Below are 23,739 nucleotides of genomic sequence, written 5' to 3' on the forward strand. Positions count from 1 at the left end.
GGCAGTATGTTATCAGAGACTGGTGATTTTTAAATCAACAGTGACCCCTTTACCAAGGTGGGGCAGTGAAGGCTCACGTGATTTTCAAAGGCTTCACTTCTGCTGGTGCACTAGGCTGGATCATCAAATCCCAGCTAGATTCTATTAGAAACCTGTCCTGAGGCCACTGAGCTCGCATAGACCTTTAGCTCAGCCCCCCACCCGAGTCCTGTCCGATCAGCTGATCACACACTATTCCCTCAAGTATACAGCTCTCTCTGCAATCTTAGATACACACATGCCATCTTGTGCTACTCTGGGCATGCCGATGCACAAGGGGCAGCGTTCAGGCTGCACAGGTGACCTTACCTTTGTCATTCCCCAACCGAGAGCTTGGTTTGCAGATTGCATGTTCCAGCAACAGTTTGGATTCCCGCTTCTCTATTGTAGTCCCTTAAACTGAAAGTCTCTGGCCAGACCCTGCCAGGCCCCGCTTGCTGGCTATGCACTCCGTGAACCATACCCCCCAGCAGAGCCTCACCTCATTCAATGTGCACTGCGTGACCCTTCCCAGCACTGCTAGACTGTTTATAATGGGAGCCCAGGAAGCTCAGGCCCTGAACGAGGCAGGGTTCCTCTGCCACGTATGGAGCCCTGCCTCATTCACTGCCCATCTCAGGGGACGTTCCTGCCTCCCTCAGTGCTTGCAGTCCTCTGGCTCATCGAAAAGCTACAGAGACCTCCCCCCTGCCTGGGCCTAGCCTGGCCCCTTTGAGGCCAGCTCCCAAGCAAGGCAGCAGAGATTATGCCTGGAAAATCCCTGAGCACCTGGCTGTGCTGTGACCCGATCCAGCTCTAGGGGGCAGTCAGGAACAGACACTGTGCAGGGGATAGGGGGTTCACAGCCATGTCTCCTACCTGCAGGGGATAGGTCACGGAATCCGCTTGGAGGGGCTGGCAGTCGCTAGAGCAGTAGATCATCACAAAACCCACAGCTGCCGTCACAGCCGCCACCAGCATGGCCTCGATCACCTGCAGGCACGGGCGATGGATGTACCTGCAGAGTCAGACACAAGCCACGTGAACAGGGAGCAACCTCCCGGCTGTTCTCTGCTTCCCAGAAGCACCACCAGGTCAGCTGGCTCTTCAGACTGGTTGCAACCACTGCTGGTGGCTTGGGGGCAGGGGAATGGCTGGTGCAGGTTGCCTCCTCCCAGGGGCGGGAACCAGACAAGCAGCAGGATTTCACAGGCCCAAATTAAGGGGGAATCATAGACATGTTGAGCTCGGACGGACCTTGAGAGCTCATCTGGTCCAGCCCCCTGCACGGAGGAAGGACCCAGTAAGCCGAGACCATCCCCGACAGGTGTTTGCCCAACCTGTTCTTATCAACCTCCAGTGATGGGGATTCCACAACTTCCCTTGGTCACCTATCCCAGTACTTAGGTATCCTGAGAGTTAGTTACAACATTTTCCCTAACACCTAACCTGAGTCTCCTTTGCTGCAGATTGAACTCATTACTTCTTGTCCTACCTTCGATGGCCAGAGAACAATTGATCATTATCTTCTTTATAACAGCCCTTAACATGTCTGAAGATTTATCAGCCCCCCCCCCCCCGTCAGTTGTCTTTTCTCAAGACTAAACACACCTGCTATTTTTAACCTTTCCTCATAGCTCAGGTTTTCTAAACCTTTGATCATTTTTGTTGCTCTCTGCTCTCTCTCTCTCACCAAGTTGTCCACAGAAACAATCCCCTTCCCCAGCTCTGCTCCTGGATGCTATCCCGCCTTACTGGGGCTGTACGAAAGAGGAGCTGCATGGAAATCGCCCTTTATACTTTTAATGGTCCTGCAGACTTCTGGTTCCACGAACACGTTCGCAGCACCATCGAACACAGAACGTACCATCTGCTGTGAATCCCTCAACTCCCATCTGTTCCATCTGCAAAAGCTACAAAGCACTCCCCATATCCTCCCAGCAGACATGGGATGTTATTTGTCTGAAAGGCGAGCTCTGGTGGATAAATGAGAAACCAGGTCCCAAGAGGGTGAAGGGAGGTATTCCAACACAGAAAGCTTAGCCATTTTAACTGATTTTTGAAGCAAAGTGACTATGGGGACAGTAATTTAGGAGCTCACTGGGACCTGAGCTTTTGAAAATGTTCCCCCAATGCATTTACATAGCACATAACCCATGTAGTAAACAGCAAAGAAATGGATGGTTAAGAAAATCGCATTGTCAACATAAGCATTTGCATCAGAAGAAAGAAACCCATCTTTTGTCACCATCACCTGAACTCTGACCCATGTATTTGTTCTAAAGTCTTTCAGTCCATCCTCAGTCTTCAGAATCTAAGTGTTTCTTCAAAAAGCTACTGTTACATGGGACTTGCATCATCAGTTAATATACTTGCAGGTCCTCAGTAGCATCTAATGAAATCCAACGTGTCTCAAGAAACAGTGGTTATAAACAGTCCAATAGGAAAGCGTGGAACATTTTCATGTATTTTAGGTGGATTAGAGTACTGTGAATAGGCACATGTAAGAAGATTCCTTTCTCAGACTGGTCTCTGCTTTAGGAGATGATGGAATGGATATTTACTTTGGGTCAGAGTTACAGCTGTGATGAAACATGGATTTCTTTGTGATAATAGCTGTTGATTCTAGTGTGCTATAAAGCGATGGCATCCTTAACGATCACTTCCTTGCTTCTGTGGAAGAAAAACGCAGTCTTCACTCTTAGGTTGTTTGCAACAAGTCAGAGACCGTTTATTCTCGAGCAATTGCAAGGCGGAGAGTGCACATGGACAGGGATTCCCCCTTCCTAGGCAGGTCACCGCCTGATAAACGCCTGCCATAATTGTTTATCTGGCAGAGACCTGCCAAGGAAGGGGGAATTAGAGTTAGACTTAGCCTGACTCTTGCTCTATTCCTAAGAAAACTAAGATGTCTGTGTTCAAATTCCCTTTATCCACTTCCACACTTCTAAGCACTTGAGTTTTGTGAGTGAACACATGCGAACACCACATGTCACTTACCAGATCTGAAGCACTAGGGCTTCAGGAACAAAAGGAACGCCCTTTGGTTCAGTTAATTGGCCCCAATCTGAACACAACCCGGGAGAATACTGAGCGATTTCGTTTTATTTAGCTCCTCTTGGGCTCTTACCTGATTCGAAACATGGTTAACCAGTAATTCAAGGCATTGAATATCGCGCCGAGAATTCCACCTGCAAGCAGGAAAGAGGGAAAGCAGCTGAAAACCTCCTGAGTGATTTGAAAAAAACCAATATTCCTTTATGCCACATTCAGGATTTTCCTATATGCAGAGTTAAACACATCTTTAAAAATAAAACAAACACGACAAAGATTTCCCCAACTCAGTTTGCCTTTGGACACTTTTCTGCCCTCGTCAGCAACACATTCTCAATAGCACAACGTTTTTAAGCGTTTGACAGCAGCAGCTTCCAGGGAAAAGCAGCAATTTCCTGCTGGAATGCTCCGTGTCAAGCCACACAGCGGAGCAGCCGAATGTCGTGGAAGAAACTGCACAAGCTGCTTCCATTGCTCCCTATGGGCACAAATCTCCAGTTTACGGAGGCTTCACCATTGAAAGAGTCAAAATGTAACTCTCCTGCTTTGGAGGGGGGATAGAAGGATGAGAGTGAGCGCACATCATTGAGAAAGATCCACGTACACACCTGGCCTCCCCCTTCATTTCTTGTTTCTTCACTAAAGGAAACATCAGCGCTCGAGCCCGATCTTATTTCTACAACACGTAGGTCATAGATCGGCATGATGCATTAATGCAACATTAGGACTGAGAATTTTAACAGCGCATCAGGCTAGTCAGAGGCCCCACGTAGACTATAACTGCCACATTTTCCAGTGTATACTGGGACGTGCAATGTGGCTGCATCAGGGTTACTGTGGGATCAGTAGTTTTCATTGTTCCGATGCACGTTTCAATGCTCAGACACAACACGGCATTAGGAGAGTTTGTCGCCTTACGGCAGCCAGCCAACCAAAGACCACAGTACTCCTGCTTCTGTTCTGGGCAGGGAGCAGTGGGCGGAAAGGTTGGAAATTCAACCACCACCCAGACCCCAGGGCAGTGAAAGAAGCAGGGGACAGCAGCATACTGGCTGGGGTCCAGTCTGATCCAAAGGGTAGCTTCTGACATGTTATCTACGAGGAAAGTCCGTAGCAATTCCTCGCTGACTCTGACCTGGCATTTCTCTGCACTTCTGGTCATTTTGTTAAATCCGGTGGTGGATTGTTAGCAGCCACCTGATTGTACAGAGCACTGAGGCAGAGGCAGGCAAGGCTGCAGCTGAAAGACAGATTTCTAGATGTGTGCTGTGCCCAGCGCAGCAGGAGAGGGCTGTACGGGAACAACGTATCAGAAAATAATTCTCACACGGTTCACGTTCCAAACACCCAGCCCACAGACTCATAGCGGGAACGGAGTTCTGCCTAGAACACCAGTTTCCTTCCCCCAGCCTCTCAGGGGGCCATACCTCGGACCAATGTCACTCTGACAGGCTCTGCCACACCCCAACCCTACCCGGCAAGGGGGAAGAACAAAGTTAAGGGTTTTTGCCTTCACCACAGAAGATCAAGATTGGCCAGATAATCTAGCTGTGGCCCTTGAAAGCATCGAGCAGCAAAAGGTTCCCCGAGGGCCCTCTGTTTTTGTGCTTTTTAATGGCTTTCCCATTCTCCCGAGGAAGTGGGCTAAGGCAGCTTTTCAGGACAGGGGATTATTCAGAGGTGGTAACTCAATTGAACGAGCAGACCGATCTTACCAACCACTCCCATAACGATGAAGATTGGAATTTCCTGGAACGTGTATCCCAGTTTCTGTAAACGAGGAGAAATGGGTTTGGAGACCTTTCGGCACAGTGGTTTGCTCGGTGCCAAGTCACCGCCTCTGCTCAAAGCCTTTACAGCTGGCAGCTGCCCAGAGCAGTGGCTGCAGCAGGGCTCCTCACTCCCAGGCCCCACAGAACCCGCGCTGGCAGAACCAGAGCCCAGCAACAGCTGGACAAATACTTCCAAGAGGCTGCTCGGCAGGAAGTTTTGATCTGGGTGCATCTGGCCTTTGCAGAGCGCCCCCGCCCCAGCATGACACCCCCAACCTGAGGTGCCTCATACTGTCAAACGTTCAGGGGACGGGCATAAAGGGAGTGAATGGCCTCATCTGCTGCCCTCAGGTCCTGTCACTACTTGCAAGGCTGCAGAGAACGCCCGGTACGGGGCGTGTGCCTGCCCAGTGACAGCACAAACCCGCCAGCAAGGCCAGCAATTTTACCTCGCTGTCGAACCTTCCAAAGTTGATGAGACCCGGGCTGGAGAGGTCCCAAGGGTTCCCATGGTAAAAGCTCAGGATGGAGTTCAGCGTGAATGTAGAGATCATGGAGGCAAAGAACTGCAGAGAGAAGCAAGAGAGTATCATGGCATGAGACAACCTGCTGCCTCGGCTGCCCGCTGTCACACCTCTCCAAACCCCACTCCATCCACCAGTGGCCTACCTCGGCCCCACTCATTCCCCAAAGTGTTCTTACAACAGGGAGGGGCAGGATTTAGTTCACACCCCAACCAGTGCCTGGTACCCAAATCAGCATGTCTGTTACACTAAGAGCTCCATAGGCAGAAGCCACATCTTCCTTGGGGGTCATGCAGCGCCTTGCACTCTGTGCTTATACACAAGTGCCTTGCGCCTCTTCCAAGGGTTCTGCGCTGTTCCCTTTACGTCCCATCTCCCTCTTGCCACCTCTGGGGCACAGGCCACTGCAGGACTCCAAGCGCTAAATGGCAGCTTCTCTGGGCGGGGAACCGTCAGCATCCTCTGTCTTGGCCTCAGACTCTTACACCAGTCAAGGCCTAGATTCACCCGACAGTCCCATTCTGACAGGGGCGTCTCTACCCAGTGCAGGCCCCTCGCTCGACAAGGCATCCTGCCCCTCCCCAGCCCGAGTGAAACCCCAGTCAAACCCCCAGCTGGCAGTTGAGTTTTCAGAAGCCGGTGCCCAGCACCCGCAGGGCCAATCGTACTTGGCCCTGCATGAGCCAAGGCGGTGGCACATCCTCGGCCTCAGGCTTCTAACACTTACGATTCGCCATGTCAGGAACTGATTCCAGAAGGAGGCACCTTCTTCCAAGCTGAAGAGAACTCCCCCTAGGGATACAAAAGGCCATGGGGCCATTGTAATGGATCAGCTCGGGTAGCTACCGCCTCCCTGCCCGGGTGCGGCTGGGCCTGTCAGGGTGAGTTTTGATCTCCCAGTTACATGGGCTGGAAAGAACCTGCCTCTTGGGTGTGCAGAGACAAGGGGCACAGCTTCACAGGGCTGGAGACCTCATCCCTGCACTAGGAAACGATGCTGTGGTCGATGACACTTTGCCAAGGGGATCACCCCACCAGCCTGAGCCCCAGAAGCAGGCCAGTGGCTGGCCAAGCCTTGGGGAGGGTCACAGCTGCAGATGCACGTCTATGCTAGCAGCTCTCAGTCATGCCACCACCGCACTTGGAGCCAGGAGGCTTTGGGGGAGCATCACACACGGTCGCTTTCAGCTAAGAGATGGAAACGCTGGGCATTCTGACACCTGCCTCCATGGCAGCAGGAAGGCTTTGCCGTGGGGACAAAGCCTGGTGCCCTTTGGGGACCACTGGGAGACAGCGCTCGGCCTACACCCTGCCACTTCCCCAGTCACTCAGCGGGGAGGAGCAGCAATGCTGGGGTGCAGGTTCACCCCGGATATGGGCTGCTGGGGGGCAAGGACGGCTCTCTGGGGGACTTACTCGTTCCTTAACACGAAACTTTACGCCTAGATTTCAGGCTCACGTCGGAGGAGGGAACATGCATGAGTTTTCCTGTAGTGACCGATACCGACACCCCTCCTGGGAGGGCTCCACAGTCCCTTGGTGGGGTTAACAGCTCTCCCAGCCCTGCCCACCCAGGCACGACCTTCTCCGCTTCACTGGCGCTGTCCAGGTTTCTCTTGGACTCAGCAGGAACAGGACCAAGTAGTACCCAGGCATTCTGGCTATATCTGCATGCCAGGACCCAGCTCCCTCTCTCTGTTCTCCAAGGGCTCCCCTCGGCATCAGACAGAAGCCCAGCAGAGGCAGGCAGCCTGCATGCCAGTATTTTGTTTGCCACCAAGCTCGATGGGCAGGAGCAGAGGGACAGATGGACAAAGCCGCCATTGTTCTCTAGTTTGGCGGTGTTACATGGGAACAGGGCTCTGAAAGTAGCAGTTTCAAGCAGTGCCCGAGAGCAAATATGCAGAGCACCCGAAGCTGCTGCTCCAAGCTCTGTCCAGCACAGGTCACTTCCTCTAAGTGTGATTGAATAGCCCCACCCGCCACAAGAGGGCTGGGAAAGCCACGAGTCTCTGGGTGACCCAGATCACTGCCAGCTACCCCTAACAGGGGGTGAGGGGTGGTGAGCATCCCTCCTGGGGCAGGGTCTGGCCTGCAGGGGAACACCCAGCACCAGAAGACATCTTACCAACTGGGGCGCCAAAAGCGGCCGAGACGCCAGCAGCCGCTCCGGCAGAGACGAAGTCCCTTTTCTCCGTGTCTCTGCGGAAGTACTCAAAGATCTGAAACAACACGAGGACAGCGGCTTTACCGGCTGGGCAGTTGCTAGCAGCCCGAGCGCACCCCCTGTAAGGTCGGCCTGACTTTGGCTCCCATGCAGAGAATGCTGCTCGCAGCTATCCCTGTACCCCTGCCCGTGCTGAGTGGAGGGGTGTTAAACCCCTGGAATAGTTTATTACATGGCCTGGCAGCACATGACTCGTCGCAGCCAGGACGTGAACCAATAAAAGCAGACACACTGAGCTCCCTGCTCCCCTAGGGGGTTATGTCACAGAGCTGCTGGGAGCATGCTTTCCAGCGGGGTGATACAGGCTAGTTTTGCTTATGCCAGTGTGCTAAAAACACCAGTGAGACCACAGCCACATTGTGGCAGCTTGGGCTGCCCACCCGCCTCCCTGAGGATGCCCTCGGGCAGCTGGCTAAACTGCCGCCTGCAATGCCATGGCCACGCGGCTATTTTTGGTGCGCTAGCTCAAGCGGGGCTAGCATGTGTCTGTCCACCTGAACTGGATTCCTCCCCCAGCCGCAGAGCCAACGTCCCCCTGACATACCAGCGCTCAGCAGTGCTAACAGAGTGCACAGGGGCCCTGTGCCAGCCAGTGGGCCCCTTCACAAAGGCCACCTAGCCCAGAGGGCAGCATCACGGGGTTGCCATCAAAGCTTTGGCTTCCCAATACAGATCGGCCGCGTGTTCAGTCTGCTGAGGCCAATTAAGATGGTGACATCAGCGGCCAACTGAATTAAGCTTAGCAATGTGGGGGAGCCTCTCGCTGCCCGCCTGCCCACCCAGCCCTGCCCTGCCCTCCTCACTAGCAATGCCGGACCCAGAGGGGAGCAACATTCCACCGCTCCTTGGTGCTCTCCCCAGCACAGCTGCAGTGGGTGCTGTAGGGGGAGAATATATTCATTTCAAGCTCCCCCCAGAATGCACTGCTGCTGGGAATTGTGGGATAGGTACCCAGAGAGCACTGCAACTGGAATGGTTTAGGGCAAAGAGGATTGGATGGAGCCCCCTTCAGGATAGGCCAGTATTACTCCTTCCAAGCCACGCCCGCTGACTGCTCGAGCAGGATTCTTGGCCCCTGCCGCCCTGGGGAGCAAAACAAGCAGATAGCTTTGTCTGCATGGAAGTCCACAGCACTCATGCCCGCAGCAGGCCCATCTCCATTTCACTGCCCTACCCCACCTTTTCAGTAGGGCAGGCTCTTCTGGATTCAGTCGTGCTAGTTGGCTGGTCCTAGATAGCACTAGGAAGGTGAAGAGCACTTTGCTATATTGATTCTATCCACTGGACCAGAGATGTCATGAGCCAGTAACCACAGCTCCTTCCCCAGCATGTGCTGACATACACACAGCCCCCTCCCCCCGTCAGACTCTGGGAGCGAGCTAACCAACCTTAAAGTCTCGCTTCAAAGAAGTCGACCTTCCTTGCGAGATCCCAGCTGCAATGACCGCTCCAGAATGAATCATTGGCCCTTCCTGAAGGCAGGAAAGCGGACGTTAGAGGAGAAAGGCAGCTTCGCTTTTTGGAGCCTTGCCATGAAGACGCGGGCATTCAGAGCGTGAACTCTGTGCATCCCGCCCACGCCCCCAGCTCGATTTCAGAGCCTGCGAGGGAGCACAGCCACTCGGAGATTCTATGGCTGAAGTAGCCCCGGCTCCCGCAGGGGAGGTTTCTTTGCAGGAAGTGGAAACTTCACCTTACTCCCATGCTTCCTAGCTTTAATAAGTGGCTCTAAAGAGAACGTCCAGCAGGCCTGGACAAACCGCCCCGCTTTCTAGAGTGCGGAGCGTGAATTCCTGAAGCGCTGTCTCTATCAGTGCAGGGGATCCCCAGGATTGCGTCAGAGGGGACTCAAGCTCCATTCATAACCGCAGACTGTACCAGTGGCTGCACCTCTGCCCGGCGACGTCCCAGCAGGACTCTCTGGAAGGCCACCTTATGGTGCAACACCACCATTGTAGGGTTCATTCTCGAGATGGCCTCTAATATAGAGGCCGAAAGAACCAGACAGCCACAGGGGCTGCGACTCCCCTGCCCAACTCCTCCGAGTCCTGGCAGGTCAGCAGATGTCACTGGGATACGTCGCCACTACCCAGGGTCCCCTGATCCCCAATCCCCCAGGAAGGCACAGCACACTGCTGGTGCTGTACCGCAGTGGTTCTCAGCCAGGGCTCTGGAGCCCCTCGGGGGGCCGCAAGCAGGTTTTAGGGGGGCCACCAAGCAGGGCTGACATCAGACTCACGGGGGCCCAGGACAGAAAGCTGAAGCTCTGAGCCCTGTCATCCAGGGCTGAAGCCTCGGCAGCTTAGCTTTGTGGGGCCCCCTCTGGCATGGGGCCCCGGGCAATTGCCCTGCTTGCTACCCCCTGGCACTGGCCCTGCCTTTTATATGCGGAAAAACAGTTGTTGTGGCCCAGCTGGGCCGTGAAGTTTTTATAGCGCCGGGGGGGGGGGGGGTGCTCAAAAAGGAAAAAGTTGAGAAGCCCTGCTGTTCTGAGAGGCACCTCAAGGCAGCCCACTGATGAGGGGCATCAGAGCAAAGGGGAAAGCGGAGAAGTCACTGACCCAGGACAAACGGATACACGTATCCGCGGGAAACAAACGGTTTAGGACGCTAGCAGTGATGGAGGCACCAGGAACACTCAAGCTCAACACGCGAGCGTGACAGCAGCAGCTCCCGGGGCCAGGGTGCAGCACAGAGGCGTGACTGCACGCCAACAGCGCGCTTGGGAAGGTGGCTGAATTCGATTAGCTTCCTGGGTAAAATTACCTTCCCGACAGCCAGGCCTCCGACCACCGACAGAATGACCCCGCAGACTTTAATCAGCAAGGTCTGGAAAACAAGGAGAGAGTCCCTGATTAGCACAGGAGAGACAGCAAGTCATGAGGTAGTCACGCTCAGCGGCGGGCTGGTGGGAGACACGCAGAGAGCTCCAAACCGGACACAGCTGCTCCCCGCAATCCAGGTACCTGGGAGAGAGCAAAGGGGAAGATGGAGCTACAGCCTCTTGCCCTGTGAGTGTGATTTCCAGGGGAAAGAAGCGTGGCAGGTAGCCAGCAAGCTAGCAGCTAGAGCGGCAGGAGCCAGCGATGCCAAAGCGTTCTTTGGCTCTTGTCTTTGGCTTGCTATTTCGCTGCTGCAGCTGTAACATCTAAACTTCCACTGCAGCAGCCTTTCTCCAGCGCAGAGCACCAGCTCTCTGGGGTAACAGCAGGGCAGGAGTCACGGCCGTCACAGAGGATTGGGCAGTCTAGTACCTGCCCCCCCCCCCCCCCCCCCGGCATCCGGGGGTCAGCAAGTATTCGCAGCACTAGCTTCCCCCATGCGCCTACTGGAGCCCTGCTGAGCCCTCAGATCCAAACACGGGGGTGCCGTTTTACTTGCAAAGCTCTGCCGCGTGAGAGATCTCACAGCCAGCACTGAGCCCCCGTGTTGCCCTGTAGGGCCGGCAGATCGTAAAAACGCCCTTAGACAACATTTCCCATTGCCAAGGGGTGCATGCAAGGACTGACTGCCACTGGAAGGGAGCGGATGGGAGAGCAGCAGCCTAAGCTAGGCTGAGCGCACAGGAGGCTACAAGAGGCAAGCATGCACACGCAGCCCCCCGGTACAATCAGTACCAGCTGTGATACTGCAGTTACCTAGCGCTTCGCCCCAGCCAGCCCCAAAGGGATCTGCACTGGTGTGTTTATTAGACGGAGCCCCAGGGAGGTGAAGGAACTTGCCCAAGAGGAGTCACAAAGCTGGGCAGGATGGCGACTGCTGGGGTCATGAGTTGGTGACTCGGGGCCAGTTTCCTCTCCCCCAGAAGATGCCACTATCAGCTGCAGATGGGAGGCCACAGGACATCCTCGCAGAGCTGGGACAGGAGCGCACGTCCCAGACGAGCACGGGGAGCTGGCAGCGCATGGGGGCACTGGCATGGCGTGGAGGCAGACCGGGCTGGTGAATGCCAGAGGAGGAAGTCCTAGCTCCTGCAAGCTGCCAGCCTCCTGGTCTGCCTTACCACGCTGGTGTGGGGGAGGGACGATGGCGCATGGGACTGCCAAGTGCACTCGCACCAAAACCCAGTGTCTTACCTTGAGGCGGACGACATGAGGAACCTTCACGCCATTGAGGTAGCATTTAATCTGAGGAATCCCGCTGCCAGCAGCTACAGGCTAGAAGCACAGGGAGAGTGTTAGCATCAGCCCTTGTACAGTGGCTTCCATCATCCCAGATGGCAACAAGGGCCAGAGGCCGCTCCCTGACCACTTCAGCACCTCCACCCCTCTGTAAGGGGAAAGCATGACAGCTATTGAGGGGCAGTGTGAGCCTTGCTTACTGTAGGGATCATACCCCGCCCACCCCAACCCCTACAGCTGGCCAGGCATGTTCCAGAGGCAAGACCCTGGCTAGCCAGCAGCTCCTTCCCTGGAGTGGGACTTGCGATTAGTTACCTGAATCTCAGGGAGAGATTATTCCTCTGGCACTGCCTCTATTGTGCTTTTACAAGTAACTTCTTAGCTGTCCTCAAGCAAAACCCGATTGGCTGAGACTAGTCAGACCTGCCAGAAGTACTAAAGCAGGATGGACTGAATCGATTTGTATGAGTCGAGGTGGTTCCCTCTTCAGAAGTGACTAGGGAACAGGCCGTGCCACAGGAGATGTTCTCCAGAAAACAACTCCAAGGAGAGGACTCTACTGAAGCCGCTGCGGCCAGCTCAACAGATCCTCTGGTGGACGGGCAGAATGGGAGCAGGGCCACCGAAGGGTTTATATTTGCCTGGCTTCCTTTAAATCTATAGAAAGAGCCAGGCACTTGAACGGGAGAGCGATGGCCTAGCTGAAAGAGCGAGAGATCCTGCTAGATCAAGCTGCTGTTCAATACTACTTGGGAACTAACGCTCAGCCAGCAGCCGGACTGCCCCAAGAGCACGGGCCAGCACCCGTCAGCACGGAGTAAAGGCCACAGCACCATGTATAGTCCAGGCTATTCCGGACCTGCTCCAAAAGGGGAGGGCGTGACAAAGAGCAAAGCTGGCCGCCTCTTTCGGGGGGCCTGCGAGTGCTGTGTGACCCTCTGTTTCTGCACCCATTCTGCCTCATCGCTAAAGGCCCCACCCCCCACTTTAGACAGGGCAGGACATTTATCTTCAACTTCCTCAACGCAGAACAGGTCTAGCACACTGGCCAAGTCGGACTCCACTGTGCTTTAAGGTTCTGTTACCCTGATTCCCCACCGGAGATGCTGCTCATTTGCCTTGTTACTGTGATTTGTTCCCTTCATCTCACAATAACTCCCGCTGATTACAGCCCCCTCCGGATGGGCAGCAGTTTAAGGGGGCTGCTGTGCGCTTGTCTCAGAAGCGCATTGTTCTGCCTACGAGCTTTTCATCCTTAAACACTTGGACATGCATGAAATGTAGAGACTGGCCAAGACCAGACCTAGTGTAAACGGGCGCAGGTCAACTCATGTCGAGGAAGCTGCACCATCTCCCCAGCCGAGCAAACCGTTACCATCAGCATCCCGAAAAGCTCCCTCCTTAACACCTTGCCTTCTTTGGCTCTGACTATTTGCTGGGCTCCTTCTACCTGCCGTCCTGGATGCTGTTACCTAGGGTTGTGCGCATGTAACAAATAAAGGATCAAACCGGAAAGAGACAGTGCCTCATTTAAGACTACTGGCCGAAGGTAGAGACCCTTAAGGAGAAATCCTTGCATGGCAGTAGTAAAACAACTCAGTCCCTGTGCTAATCCAAAGAGGAATTATGGTTATAAATAACATCTGAAATAACAAAACAACCCTGAGCTTTATAATATTTGCATTTTCTTCCCCTCTTAGGAAAAGGAAAAGTCCTCTCCTCCAGCCAGTATAATCCTCCTTCAGCGTAATCTCATCAATCTCATCTCATGCCCATGGCAGCTCTGTGTCTGCTTTACCAGAAGATACGTAATCCCACTCAACTACCCAGAGATTTGAGCACTACCTGCAGTAAAGAGTTTTTAAGGCCCAGATGTTTTGTGAAGCCACCTGCTCCAGCAGGGGGAGCTGAGGACAGACAGGGAAATGCAGGCAAAGAAACTAAGCGACTTCCCACTCCCTCAAGTAGGGGGGTTTTACTAGAATGTTTAACTGGCTGTTGAGTCTGCTGCATATTTCACTGCAGAACATATTTCAAGGCAGGGGGAAGTGAGCAAACCAACCGGCCTGCAGCTGGCTCTTAACTCTTACTTCTATGAAAGCAACAATAATGGATCCAACCATCACCACACTCGAGTTCAGAATGGCCCAAAGTAACAGGGAGAAGGACAGCCCCCCCTTCTCAGTGAACTTGTCAATATCTGGGAGGGTCAGTCAAGAAACTCAAATATCACTGGTTGAAGAACCCGCCTCCTCCCCCCATTACCACTGCACCATCTCATGGGAGACAGCCGCACACTGCAAGGCAAACACACACACACACACACACAAAGCAGCACATCTTTCAAGGAAGTGTTTAAACAGCTTCCCTGAGAAGCATAATGCAATACAGCGGTAAATTCTTAGCACCCGGTGATTCAGGCAGTTGTGATCACGCTAACGCACGTTTCATTTGAACACATCATGGGGGAAAGTGCAGGCTCCAGGCATCAAAGAGTTAAAGGATTTTCACACTGCACCAAGCCTGGTGAAGGAGCTTTTAATACAGAAAGGAGGTGACTTGGCTGGTGTGTTCCTGCTGTATTTTCACTAGTGCTAATTCCTGAGCTCTCCCCTCTGCCGGGCATCTTCTCCCCAGCTGAGCAGCGTAGGGAGCCAGACGCTTGAGCTCTGGCATTACAGGGTGTTGCACCAAAAGGGACTGGGATATCTCTGATTCAGCCTGATTTTAGCCCTTCACTTTAAGGCCAAAGCAAGAAACCATGATGCACCGGTGTGGGCCTGGGACAAGAGCTGAAGTGCAGCGTAACTATGCAGAGTCACTAACAAGGCCATGGTGGGACCCCTTGTTTATGCTCTCAACGACCCCCCAGCCAGTTTGTTCTAGCTGAAAGAGAAGGTTTTCCCTAACTGCCAGGGCCTGCTCCCGAGAGAGCTGAGAGTCAAGCTGGGTTCTTGCCTTCTCAAAGGGTTTAGATCTCTGTGTGCAGGTCTGTAGGGGCACATTATACAGCAGTGTTCATCCTGAAGAATCCCAGAGTGGATCTGCTTGCTTCTCCAAGTAGCTGCTACAATAACTCCTGGAGGGCCCAACTGAGATGGGGCAGCCCACAGTGCTGGGTACCATAAGGATAGAAAAGAGGCAGTCCCTGCCTGGAAGTGCTCACAACCTGATAAGTAGCCATGGCCTGCCACGGATGTAGGTAACTGAATATTACACTACTTTGTTGAAGATGCGTGAGATCAGTTAGGCAGCAGTTCTCCCCACTCCCCCGACCAGGGACAGAAGACCATGGGGTGAAGAATGCTGGCAGTTTTTAATTGAAATAGTTCTGGTTTTTGGATGTCTGCCAGCTCCAAGCTGACACGTATTTCAGTCAGTAGCATGGCAGCTCCAGCGCTGAGCACACGGGGCTGGTCTGCAGAGCGAGGGGCTGCCGTTTTGCGGAGCAGAACTGCTCTCTGACCGTGAATTGCTGTAGTACGCAGCAAACATTAGGAATCAATTGTGCAGAACATCGGAAAGGTACCCATGGTAGGCTGGACTATCTGCTCCGAGGGAGTAACAGATTTGACCCATGCTTATTCTCCAGGTAGCAGCCAGGAATCAATCACATTATTCCGTCAGGAACATCTCTGCTTCTGACAGAATCCCATCAGGGTTGGGAGCCCCTCGGCAGGTCTGTCTGCTATGGGAAACCTCGCTTCTCGGGCCCTAATGAGACAGGACTCGGAGCATGCTGGGCTCCTTATGGTACGGCCACTGTGATACAAACCTCCCCTCCTGACACGGATCACAAGTGCACCCGCTACTCTTGGCCCAGGGCATTCACAGATCTAACCAAAGATTCAACTTCCTCCATGGACAGAGAGTTCTTGCAGGGTTAGTTCACTCAGTGCCAACACACATGCACCTGACCCCACACGGCCATGTCCTTTAGGAGTTCCCCGGTGGGTAATTTACTCTGCTCGCTACTGTGCTGACGGCCTCTTGTTCCATCGCCCAGAGATCACTGCAATACCCTGTCCACACTTGTCCCCATGTCACTTGCTCCCCAGCTGCGGCACAGCTGAAGGATACTGTCTTTCACCACTCTGAACTTCAGCCCCGCCAGTTTCTCCACCACGATGTCGATGAAGCAGGCGACGAGGCCGGTGAGAATCCCGATCATGGCACAGATGACCCAGCGCTTGATCTCCACTGTTCGGAACGCCTGTGAGAGACAGAGATGAGACTCCTCCACCCCAGGGCCTTGGCTGATCCTGAGCACAGCACGCTCTAGCTATCCAAATGCATCCATAGGGTGAAGGATGGTGTCATGCACCTTAACACACACACCCCTTCCCCAAGAAACGTGACTTTCTCGTCAGTGCTGTTCCCATTGTGCAGTACAAAATCACTAAGTACTCAGGGCAGGGCAGCTCCCCTCCCAGAGAAAAGCTGATCAGATACATGCCCTCTTCTGACACTGGACAATTACAGTCTGGAAGGGTTTTATTTATTCTTTTGAACATTACACGCTCTGGTCTGATCTACTCTTTTTCCTGTCAGGCTGGTGACAGCTGGTAGGATTAAACCTGATTCACTGAAGGGGAAAGGATTTTCATTCAGACAGTTGAAAACAGTCTGTGTTCACTAAACTGGTATTAACAAGGACTTTTTCTCTCCCAAGCGTGTCTTGGGTGTTTGAGCTAAAGAGGCGACCCTCCAGCCCCTTTGCTTACAGGCTTAGAACAGCGTTCCTGCACAGGGTGTTTCTAAGGACGTATCACTGACTCATGGAACAGCATCATTACGGTTTCAACCATCTGGTCATCTTAGAACTGGAACGGGATCGAGGGAGTGTTTTCCCTAGGAGCGCGGGCAGGAGCTGCTCTGCAGAACTGTGCCCTACTTATCAGTCGGTACCACAGCACATCCTAGTTTGACACTTATCTCCTCAACATCCTCTGTGGTGGAGGCTGATGCAAAGAAGTGGTTTTGCCTTTCTGCAGTGCCCTTATCCTTGCTCCTGTTACTCCCCGGGGGTCCAGCAGACCTGGCAGGTTTCCTTGCTGAAGCACTTAAAGACTTTCTTGTTGTTCTTCCCCGTTTGGCTATTTGCTCTTCCAATGCCCTGAGGCCTCCTCACACATCACCAGCCATGGTGCATGCTCCTTCCTGTTGGTTTCAAGGTCTTGTCTGGGAGGAGACCTGGTCTGGATCTCTTGAAGCATTTAGCTACACTACCTGGCCTTCCTGCTTTCATTTTTCTTAGGGGGAGTCGCCTTCTGGGACAGCAATGGTAGTGTCCCCATGCAGTGACTGTAGAATTTAATGTCATCATTTTGGGTGTTAAGGCCTTTGGATCAGCTTCCTTCCTAAAAATCCCCCTTGCTGACAGAGGGTCCCACGCCAGGTCTCCCCCAAGCAAACTGGCATTAATTAGGCCATGGTCACTCACTGGTTCAGCTGGAAGTGGCCCCAAACGTAGAAGAGTGGGCTTATAAACTAAGTGAGGAGAGTCTCTCCTCTGGGGACCTGGGGCTAGCTGTTCCCAGAAGCAATGGGTTATGCTGCTGAGAAGCCACATCTCTGACCCTTGGCCCGCAGTGACATTTGACCAGTTTCCACAGGGGTGGCTGGAGTCTCGTCAGGGCTCAGGCTGGCAGGCCAGTGCTGTGGGCACAGCCAGACTCACCGTGTGGTTGATCCGCCTCTCCTCCTCCAAGAACAGCTGGTTTTCGCAGTTGTCGTAGTCCAGGCTCTAGATTCAGGGAGAGGGAAATGCTTTCACTGGGTACCACAGCAGGGGATCTCCTTCCTGCAGGAGTGTGAGCTTCAGCTCTGCTCTGCCCCTTCCCAATGAAACCTACTTCACCCCCACTTGCTCATGCCCCCAGTCCCAGCACTCTTCTCTGCTTAAACCTCCCCCTGCTGTCTGGAACCCCACAGATTACTCTGGAGACAGGTGTCCTGCTGTCCCACAGGGACTTTCCTGCCCTGTAGCACCAGAACAGCCTCGGTGCTGAGGTTTTCCATGCACCAGGTTATAACCCTTCAACTCCACTGCCTCCTCCCATACTCAACGCCACTCGCTCGCTGGCTTGAGCATCACCAGTTTTCAAATAAGTATGAACCAGAATCTTCTAATCCCAATTAAATAGACATCACCCGGAGTGCCTACCTCATACTTGAGCGAGAGCAGCTTCTCATTGTGAGGAATCTCACTGGGAAACTGGTTAGGGGCCTCCGTTTCCTGGGGGAGGCAAAGATCAGGCGTTAGATCAGCCAGGACATCTTATAAGGCATTGCCCCTGTCATAAATATAAAGGGAAGGGTAAACCCCTTTAAAATCCCTCCTGGCCAGAGGAAAAATCCTCTCACCTGTAAAGGGTTAAGAAGCTAAAGGTAACCTCGCTGGCACCTGACCAAAATGACCAATGAGGAGACAAGATACTTTCAAAAGCTGGGAGGAGGGAGAGAAACAAAGGGTCTGTGTCTGTCTGTATGCTGCTTTTGCCGGGGATAGAACAGGAATGGAGTCTTAGAACTTTTAGAGTAACAGCCGTGTTAGTCTGTATTCGCAAAAAGAACAGGAGTACTTGTGGCACCTTAGAGACTAACCAATTTATTTGAGCATAAGCTTTCGTGAGCTACAGCTCACTTCATCGGATGCATACTGTGGAAAAGGTAGAAGATCTTTTTATACACACAAAGCATGAAAAAATACCTCCCCCCACCCCACTCTCCTGCTGGTAATAGCTTATCTAAAGTGATCACTCTCCTTACAATGTGTATGATAATCAAGTTGGTCCATTTCCAGCACAAATCCAGGTTCTCTCACCCCTCCCCACCCCCCCCACACAAACCCACTCTCCTGCTGGTAATAGCTTATCTAAAGTGACCACTCTCCTTACAATGTGTATGATGGAAATGGCCCACCTTGATTATCATACACATTGTAAGGAGAGTGATCACTTTAGATAAGCTATTACCAGCAGGAGAGTGGGGTGGGGGGAGGTATTTTTTCATGCTTTGTGTGTATAAAAAGATCTTCTACCCTTTCCACAGTATGCATCCGATGAAGTGAGCTGTAGCTCATGAAAGCTTATGCTCAAATAAATTGGTTAGTCTCTAAGGTGCCACAAGTACTCCTTTTCCTTTTTAGAACTTTTAGTAAGTAATCTAGCTAGCTATGTGTTAGATTATGATTTCTTTAAATGGCTGAGAAAAGAACTGTGCTGAATAGAATGACTATCTCTGTCTGTGTGTCTTTTTTGTAACTTAAGGTTTTGCCTAGAGGGATTCTCTATGTTTTGAATCTAATTACCCTGTAAGGTATCTACCATCCTGATTTTACAGAGGTGATTCTTTTACTTCTATTAAAAGTCTTCTTGTAAGAAAACTGAATGCTTTTTCATTGTTCTAAGATCCAAGGGTTTGGGTCTATGGTCACTTATGCAAATTGGTGAGGATTTTTACCAAACCTTCCCCAGGAAGTGGGGTGCAAGGGTTGGGAGGATTTTGGGGGGAAAGACGTGTCCAAACTACGTTTCCCAGTAAACCCAGTTAAAGTTTGGTGGTGGCAGTGGATCCAGGGGCAAAGGATAAAATTAATTTGTACCTTGGGGAAGTTTTAACCTAAGCTGGTGAAAGTAAACTTAGGAGGTTTTCATGCAGGTCCCCACATCTGTACCCTAGAGTTCAGAGTGGGGAAGGAACCTTGACAGCCTCAAAGCAGGGCTGCTGGAGTTTGCCATTTGGAGCAGCTACCCCCAAGTCCCAGCCCCAGTGCTCAGCTACTCTTCCGAGGGACCGGCCGGGGTATACTTGCTGACGGCATCAACAGGTCGCATCGCCTGCTTCCACGCAGCTCCCGCTGCCAGCTTCTGCCAGGAAGCCTTTCACAAAAACAGGGGTTTGTTCACTGCCAGGGGCTTTAGGCAGAGATGGGGTAGGACAGCATCTGCTCTGGCTGTTCACGCCAGCGTCCTAGATGGCACCATGAAGCAGCCTCTTTCTAGCTGTTGACTTTGACTGCTATAAACAGAGTCTACTTAACGAAGCAGGACACACCACTGCCTCAGGCACTGAGAGTCCTGTGCAGAGAGCTGGGAATGCAGCGCAGATGCTGTCTGATCTCAGGGGATTTCCTGCAGAACTAAAGAGGATGGGACTGGCTCAGCATGAGCGTACCAGTACCAACACCAATCAGCCGAGCTATGGGAACAGCCTCGATGCCACAGCCAGAAACACCCGCCAGGACGGGTGTGCTGACAGCTTTTATTGCTCAACTCATCAGGCAGAGGGGGACCCCTGCTATACCTCCCTCCAGTCGCCCATTAAGTACTGGGGAAAGGTGAATTAAACACCTCGGTAGCAAGGCAACTCCATAATGAGACACCCTTATCCCAGGAAGGCAGATGGGGAGCTTTTCAAATGCGCAGCACCAAAGCCACCCCTGGCGCGGTGAGATTTGAGGCTGGCCACCCCGTGGCAGCGAAGGGCACCCCCTCCTCTGTACAACACCGCCTGCCCCTAGCTGCAGCACGCTGGGAAGGGTGGCACGTTGGACCTGGAGGTGCTATAGCTACTCCAATGTGTTCCCTTGCCCAGAATAAGGAGGTGGTAAGGGAGCTGTGCTATTATAGCTGGCAATTGATGCTCTAAGACCTCCAGCCTGCGGACCAAATGACCTGGTCCCTCGGGAGTGTTTCTTAGGAACAGTTCAAGGCTTTATCGCCATTGTTTGTTCAGGTCTCAGTGACCAAGACCGTCGCCCGAGATACTTCTGCTCAGAAGCGAGCAAAGGCTGGAGGGGTCACTGGTGACGTTTGGCACAGGGCAGGCACATTCCCAGGGCAAGAAAATTCTCCCTCCACCGCAGAGCAAAGCAGGCTCTCAATTAGAGTGCCCACTGGGAAGGGGAGATCTGCTTTAGCTGGGGAACAAGGGGGCAAGGGGGAAACAGAGCAGCCGGATTATACGCTTCCAAGGACTCCGAGACACCCCTGGCAAGTTACCAACAGTGTGCAAAGCCGTTTTCATGGAAATGGTTATTGTTCCCAGGCACCGAGATCTGGGGGGATCCAGGAGCAGATGCTGGAACTCCATTTGCTCCAGACAGTTTGGAGAAGTCAGGCAGGAAAGTACCATGAAGCACCAAGCCAGGACAGAAATTTCTGTCCTACTGTCCTCAACTACATCGCCAACGCTGGACGTTAAAAATCTGGTGTCAGGCCTCCAAAATCGTGAGATTGGCTTAAGAATCATGAGCCATTAAGATTAAGAAGTGTGGGGGTCTTTTTACTTGCCTTCAGGTGTCAGATCCTTCGGGGGGGGGGCTCACATTTTTAAGCTTTTCTCTGCAAGACAATGAGGGCTAAAATTCTTTCTAAAAAGAGAGACAAGAGTCTCATGTATTCACAGGACCCCAGGAGCTGGGGCTTGAAGAAAACCACCCAATACCACAGGAGTTGTGATAGTCATGACAGTTGGCAACATTGGCTCAAACAGGCTTTGTGAGGTCTCCCCTAGCATACCAGCGCATGGCCTAGTGGTGTGTGGCACTGCACAGACAGGTACCAAGAGAAAAAGGGCTTTAAGAGAACAATCCAGTCATAGATCTTGAGAATATTGTCACCCATCCCCCCTCCTGGCGGGAGCACAGCATTCGTTGAGTTGATACAGCGACTGCACGCTTAGGGAAGGGGTGGGGTCCATTTATTTGTGCTCTGCTGTTGTCCTTGGCCCTACAAATCCCTGCAGAGCGCACAGCAGGGAGCACCGGGCTGCAGAGAACAAGAAATGTCTACCTAATCGGGGAACGGTAACTCTGTTACTCTGATCCTCCTGCCTGTCCCATTTGTTACATTCACTTGTATCCTGCCTGTCGTGAGTTTGCAAGTGCTGTCGGGCGGGGACAGGGCTGGGGTGTTGGTACAGTACCTAGCACAACTAGGCCCTGATATCAGGTGGGGACCAGCAATACAACTAATAAGAGAGTGACCAAGGCCCAGCAACAGGACAAGAGAATGGCTCTGAGGCAGCCATAGTCACAAGTGAAGACCGAACATGTGTCCTAATTCAGACTACTGTAGCTAGAAAGATAAAAGCGTCAGATCACTGTAGCTCAAAGCAAACCTCAACGCCAGCGAGTCTAGAGACACTTCCGGCTCCAGCAGCAGTGTGAACACAACCCACCCCGGCGGCTCCCACTCAGAGGTACCATGTGAAATGGTGTATAAGGGTTACTCTAGATCAATCTCCCCGAGGGCCAGCCCCACTCTCCAGGGTATCTGAGGTTCAGGAGGGGCTTGGGGGCAGCTCATGAAAGGGTGGAGGATGAGGGACACTTCTCTGGCCCATGGGATCTGACTGGTGAGAGAGAAAGAGAGAGAGAGAGAGCAGAACCCATCTGGAGAATACAGATTCAGCCACTGGTGACAGGATTTCTCCCTCCACATAGGGTTACACCTTCCAGAAAGGAGTGACCGCTCAGCGCCCACTCAGCCTGTCCACTCTTCAGGCAGGGCCCCCTCTCCTGCGGTGTCTGTGCAGGACCCCATTTGGCACCACCGTAACACAAATGGCAACCCAACGGAAATGGAGGGGGAAGCCCAGGAGCTGAGGGAGGCGAAAGCCAGATACAGGATGTGAGAGGGGAAGGGAAACCAAGCAAGCACGCACTGCTCTGAGAGGAGACATAATAGGCCACAATAGAGCAGCTAGGTCTCGGGTGCCTCTTGTCCCCAGAGGGCTGTTTTCCCATTGGCAGGGTACGTTCTGAACTGGATTTCCACCCCCAGGCCCAGGATCAGGTGAAGCTGGGGGAGGAATTTTCCATGAGAATCCAGTCACACAGAGCATTCCCCCCCCCCCCCACAACAAGCCCCAAAGCCCAATCCTGGCACCTAGTGCCCACCCCCTGCCCGCCACATGGACTCCAGTTTCCAGACTAACCGGTCGGTAGGGCCAAGCATGGAGGACAGTGGTCAGCAGACAGCTGAACGCCCCCTTCCACAGGGAGAGTACATGTGTGGGGGGGAAAGGGGATCCACCTACAGAAGGGACCTGGGGGATGCTCTGAGCCAGAGGACACGGCTCTTGCCTGCGTCTCTTGCGTGGGGTCAGAGCCGCAAGGACACACTGAAGAGAGCACAGGACTAGGGCTCATCAGCGGGGAATGGGGAGGCTAGCGGGTGTGAGAGGGGAGTGCAGGGGGAAGTGACGACATGGCAGGCGAGTGGCCTGTCCAGCAGCAGCCCTACAACCCCGAGATCTGGGTCAGACAGCCAAAGCGAGTTTTCCATGGAGCCGGATTGGAGCTCCAGCCTTGGGTGCTCACTGACCCGCCGTGAGGTGCTCTCCCCCGCAGCTGTGCTCGCTGTTTGGTCCAACTCGGCAATGCCACGCATGGGCGCTAAGTACAACTTCCATGCACTTCTTTGGGACACCCCCTCCCCCATTACGCGTACCCGTTGAGTGAGTGCTTGGAACAGAGCCCAGAGCACTGGCTGTGGTTGCGTGGGAGCTCAGATGCGGTATGGTCAGGGAGGGAGGGAGGGAATCTTAAAGACACAGACTAATTTTTGAGCTCATTTCTCCAAGACACGTCATCCGACTGACCCCAAGTTTTCCAAGAGGTGCCTCCTGGGGCAGAGGCTCATACATGACAGTTTCCAGGCAGAAGTAGGCAGCTGGTTTTGGTGGGGAAGAGGAAGATGAGCAAGTTAGAAAAAGTAAGTTAGGCTTATAATGGAAAGACAGACCCTTGGCAGTGGGTTTGCCCCCTGCGGCCCACACTGCTGCTTTGCGAGGAGCCATCTGCCGCAGCCTGGCTTCAGTTACCAAGAAGGGGAACAGTCAGAGTAACGTTTGCTCCTTTCTATGCCACTCACCAATTCGCGTACATCGTCGTTGAGATCCACACTGCTCAGCTGCCCAAGGCGTAGAAAGGGGGAATGGGTGAACTGAGAGGAGAATGGAAAACTAGGTCAATCCACAAATATTCCACATGGCCGCAGGTTAGCAAGCCCCGA

The 23,739-nt window shown here is 53.1% G+C and overlaps 1 protein-coding gene across 4 annotated transcripts in view; it reads right to left on the bottom strand.

The window, feature by feature from the left end:
* CLCN7 (chloride voltage-gated channel 7) overlaps nt 1-23,739 on the bottom strand; it is a 73,664-nt gene that overhangs the window by 29,609 nt on the left and 20,316 nt on the right. For 3 of the 4 annotated variants that reach the window (XM_074965646.1, XM_074965645.1, XM_074965649.1), the window contains 14 exons: nt 23,599-23,670; nt 17,883-17,954; nt 17,397-17,462; nt 15,797-15,929; nt 13,807-13,916; nt 11,672-11,752; nt 10,362-10,424; nt 8,984-9,067; nt 7,497-7,590; nt 6,096-6,160; nt 5,294-5,410; nt 4,788-4,842; nt 3,149-3,209; nt 898-1,036 (listed from right to left, as the gene is read on the bottom strand). In XM_074965646.1, coding sequence (XP_074821747.1) covers nt 898-1,036; nt 3,149-3,209; nt 4,788-4,842; nt 5,294-5,410; nt 6,096-6,160; nt 7,497-7,590; nt 8,984-9,067; nt 10,362-10,424; nt 11,672-11,752; nt 13,807-13,916; nt 15,797-15,929; nt 17,397-17,462; nt 17,883-17,954; nt 23,599-23,670 — 1,212 coding nt within the window. The remainder of the gene's footprint in view (nt 1-897; nt 1,037-3,148; nt 3,210-4,787; nt 4,843-5,293; nt 5,411-6,095; nt 6,161-7,496; nt 7,591-8,983; nt 9,068-10,361; nt 10,425-11,671; nt 11,753-13,806; nt 13,917-15,796; nt 15,930-17,396; nt 17,463-17,882; nt 17,955-23,598; nt 23,671-23,739) is intronic. The other variant, XM_074965647.1, reaches the window with a different exon arrangement.

This window comes from Natator depressus, chromosome 10, assembly GCF_965152275.1.
Source record: "Natator depressus isolate rNatDep1 chromosome 10, rNatDep2.hap1, whole genome shotgun sequence".
Taxonomy (NCBI): domain Eukaryota; kingdom Metazoa; phylum Chordata; order Testudines; family Cheloniidae; genus Natator; species Natator depressus.